The following is a 4,222-nucleotide window of genomic DNA, read 5'->3' as shown; positions in this document are numbered from 1 at the left end:
CATAGCTGTTCGTTTTTAATAATGGATCATGTACTCGCGGCCCACTGAAAACACCGCCGCGGACCGGTAGTGGGCCGCGGCCCTGTGGTTGGGGACCGCTGCTGTAGGCAACACAGCCTAAATCAGTATTTCTGGACCTTTTTTAACATGGGGGAATCTCTTTCAGGTCTTCGGAGAACCCCTGCTATAATTACTATATCCATAGCTGTCAGTACATTAGTTTGGTGGTCAGTGGCAAGAATGTCACCCTTACATATAGCCACAAAGTCATCAGTGTCAGGTTAATTGACATTGAGCACAAATTACTCATTGCTCAAGGGACACCTAGCAACTTTTGGAGGAACCCTAGGATTCCGCTGAACCCGGGTTGAGAATCATGGGTCTAAATGTTGTGCTGTGCTACATTTTGCAAGTAGTGATCTACTTCCACTGAATGACTGGATACCTATTGGAGTCGATAGATTAATACCTATTACATAAGATGGAACCAAAAAAAAGGATGTAATTATAATAAAACAGATCTATCTTGCTGTAGAAAGACTTTCTGGGTTTGCTAAGACTTTTTTCTTTTCTATAAAGCCTGGCTCCAGTGTGGGTAGGAGATTTGTTAAAGCTGACCTCCACCCTTCCCTCACAGCTTTCCAATAATTACATTTTCACTGCACACTGTGAGTTTCTTATAGTGTACATTAGAATTTGCAGTCAGAGCCCCACTCTCCCCCCTCACATTACATAGGTTAAATTCGTGCTTTGTTTGGGGGCTGATGAATAATTAAGGTAATTCCTACCCTATCGCTCACTTCTCCAGCTGCCTGGGCTCCTATCCACTCAGATGCTCCTTGAGTGTGACTGGGTCCTTAAATGCAATGCAGAACCAAATGACCTTGATGGCAGCTTGCAATTTGAAGAAAAGCCTGGAAGTAGGGGAGCTTCTAAAAGAAGCAGCTTGGGGGGACCAGTCTTGAGGCTTGGAGAGGTACCAGGAGTAGGGTATATTAAATTCCTTTAACCCATGCAATGTTAGTCGAGAGGTTTGGGGAGAGGGGTGCAGGATGTGGCTGGCAAATGCAGCTTGTTCCCAGGTTCATTCCACCTGCATTTAAGCTGCTTTTGCATTTCTTTTCATTTGAATGTGAGAGAGAAGCATTTAAAAGCCCACTGACACAGGATCTTACAGTTAAATGATCTATGTAAAGATGAAATATAAAAATAAATCTGCATTATAGATAATAGGTCTAGGCTGCCACGATTCATCCGTTTTGCAATGATTTCTCACTGTGTTTGTTTTTTAACCTGGAACTTCATGCTAATGATATCATCTATGCCTGCCACCATCTCGTCATTCTCCTGCACGGCAGCGACTCCCTTCGGTGTCCCCGTCAGTATCAGATCTCCTTCTTCCAGGGTGATTATCCTGCTGATGTAACTGATGAGGAATGGGATGGAGAAGATCATAGAAGAGGTATGTCCTTCCTGTCTAAGATTATCATTCACCTTCAACCAGATCTTCACATTGTGGGGGTCCTGTATTGTTTCCTTGGGGATGAAGTCACTGACAGGGCAGGAAGTGTTAAAAGCTTTAGCCAAAGTCCATGGAAGACCTTTCTTCTTACACTGGTCCTGAATGTCTCTGGCGGTCATGTCCAAGCATAGTGCATAGCCCTCTACATGGTCCATGGCGTTTGATTGAGGTATGTTGGTGCCTCCTTTACCAATGACCACCCCAAGCTCCACTTCATGGTGCAGGTTATTGGTATAGTAAGGCAGGAGAATAGGGGCTCCTTCTCTCACATAGGCCGAGGGAGATTTAAGAAACAAAACTGGCTCTGTGGGGACCTCATTTTTTAGCTCCTTGGGGTGTTCTGCATAATTCCTTCCAACGCAGATGATTTTTCTGCCCCACTCCCAAAACCTGCTCAGATTTCTAGAGGAAGCCATCTTATGAAAGTCGGTAGCCTTCAACGTCTGGAAAAAAAAAATATTTTTATTGATTAGTAAAAGGCTTTGGTGCAGCGTATGTATAGCTAACTCCTTAAAACCATCAGTTTTTTTTTTTTTTCCTGGCTTCCCCTGCACATTCTGGGAATGAATATATGAACTGCAAGAGTTACGTTATCCAAGCCCGGCCAATCAAGTTGGCGGAAGATGGTCTACGGGAAGAGAAGAAAAAAGAGCACCCTGTGAAGGAAATGGGGACGGGAGTATTGTAGGTTTAGTTCTGCTTTAAACATCACATACATATATATATATATATATATATATTAGAAAGCAGCCACAGCCTTAGTAAATAAGCCTTTCCCTGGTCATATGCTGCACAGCAGGTTTCCCTAAGCACCGGGCTGCGGACTGATAGCGAGCCTTGGGCTGTGCCAAACTGGGTTCAACCATCTGGTCAGCTGCAGTGACACTAAGGATCAGTGACTTCTCTCCTGTGATTGCCAAACACGCAAGCCAGCTTATGCTTTTGGCTGAATAAAATGAAAGAGGACGCAGATCCTTCCTTTCACTGCAGCAGTAGAAGATGACTTCACCACCAATCTGTGGTGTGAGAAAGGCCAGGGAGCACTGCTGTCGAGCTCTCTTTCAGGAAGCAGTGGTCCCTCTGCTGAGGTCCAGCACGCCACCCCCTTCTGAAACCAACCTATAGCTCTGCAATCATCAAAGCTCATGTGTCCTGCTGAATGGAAATTTCTAGCTCTTACATAACAACCTAGGCCTTGCCGAAAGCAAACTGTCTATTGTGGGAAAAGCAAGCACTGATGCTAAGAGTTGAAATCACCCCAGCAAAGCTCTTTAAAGATCCTGCCATGGCGAGGAGGCATATGCAGCTTTATATCAGATGCCAAAAATAATTAACAAAACTCTGCAAGCAAAGAACATTTGCAGATAATGTATTCCTCTTTAAACTTATTTGTTACAAAAAAATGAAATCTGGTTGTTATGTGCAGTGATCAGGCCCTATGCACATCCCAGGGCTTCGGTACAGTCAGGTCTCCATAAGGAAGGTCAGCAATGTTATACCAGCATGAGACAAACCTGCAAACTGAAAGTCAGTGTCAGCCAGGTCTGCAGGTCTTATATGCTGCTTTGCAGGCTGTGTGGACAGCTGAGCTTGCAATCTACAAATATAAGATCCCATTCAGGACAGAGCAGAACTCACCTTGCAAACACATGGAGGAACGGGAAATAGACCATTAAGAGAGAGAGGGGGTAAAGAGCAATACATGGTATGATCTCCTGTCCATAAACACAGTTTAATATTAACAAGATGCAGCCGAGCTAAGACACTATAAACATGAAAGAAAAGCCAGGCACGGGCTGCAGTTTTTTCTTCTGTGAAAGAGAAATAACGTTAGGTATTTAATATCACTCCCCCTTCAGATCGTGCATCATGGTACAGACCAGGAAGGCAACGTCCTCAGTGCTGTGTTCTCATGTGCTGGCTGCAGAGGGCGTGCTGATAGAGGGGTGATAGTTGTATGGATGTCTCCTGTATTGAATAATAAGTTCAATACAGTGGTACCTTGGTATAAGTCCTTAATTCTTTCCAGATCCTTGGACTTATACCAAACAGGACTTTTACCAAACAATTTTTTTCCCTTAGGAAATAAAAGGAAAATGATTAATCTGTTCCCATGAAAAAAATTGTTGTTATTGGCATGTTATACATTGATGGGGCTGTAAAAAATAATTTACGCACTGTTAATACTAAAGAACATAAATACAAAAGTAAATAGATGAAATAATAAATTTAATCTCACTTTACTTTGCTTAGAAAAGTCAATTGCCTACTAGGATGGTGCTGAGAAGGGAGGAGGAGGAGACGTTATGTAATTTACAGAGTTATAGCGCGGGTTGTTCACTGAATGCTAGCAACTGGTGTACTGACACTCGTGGGCAGTCGTGGCTTTGTCTCCAGAGAGGTAAATAAGGGTAGCGCGCGTTGTTATGGCTCATACTGACCCATACAAGTTCTAGCACAAAGGTTGGATACCAAGCCAGATTTTTTGTGTCCAAACAGGACTTATACAAAGTTGGACTTATTCCAAAGCAGACTTATACCGAGGTACCACTGTATATCATCTACATACCGCCATGGTTTGGATGTATCTATTTCCTAGCTGTAATTGTTATTGTGGAAGCTCAATAATTACTGGGGCAGTAAATTCACAAATGCTTGTTTTTAAAACAGGCTTTAAATATTTAACTGTTGCTAGTATAT

At 43.0% G+C, this 4,222-nt stretch overlaps 1 protein-coding gene across 6 annotated transcripts in view; it reads right to left on the bottom strand.

The window, feature by feature from the left end:
- Positions 1-14: 14 nt before the first annotated feature.
- Positions 15-4,222, bottom strand: part of LOC140335105 (hydroxyacylglutathione hydrolase, mitochondrial) — a 27,934-nt gene continuing 23,726 nt past the window's right edge. For 4 of the 6 annotated variants that reach the window (XM_072417488.1, XM_072417489.1, XM_072417491.1 and 1 more), the window contains exon 10: positions 15-1,965. In XM_072417488.1, the coding sequence (XP_072273589.1) occupies positions 1,273-1,965 (693 nt within the window). In that variant the 3' untranslated portion in view covers positions 15-1,272. Of the gene's footprint in view, positions 1,966-3,036; positions 3,133-3,160; positions 3,203-4,222 lie in introns of those variants that run through there. The other 2 variants (XM_072417494.1, XM_072417493.1) reach the window with 2 other exon arrangements.

The sequence above is a fragment of the Pyxicephalus adspersus genome, chromosome 7 (assembly GCF_032062135.1).
Source record: "Pyxicephalus adspersus chromosome 7, UCB_Pads_2.0, whole genome shotgun sequence".
Lineage (NCBI taxonomy): Eukaryota > Metazoa > Chordata > Amphibia > Anura > Pyxicephalidae > Pyxicephalus > Pyxicephalus adspersus.
This window is presented reverse-complemented; position numbering and strand designations above follow the sequence as displayed.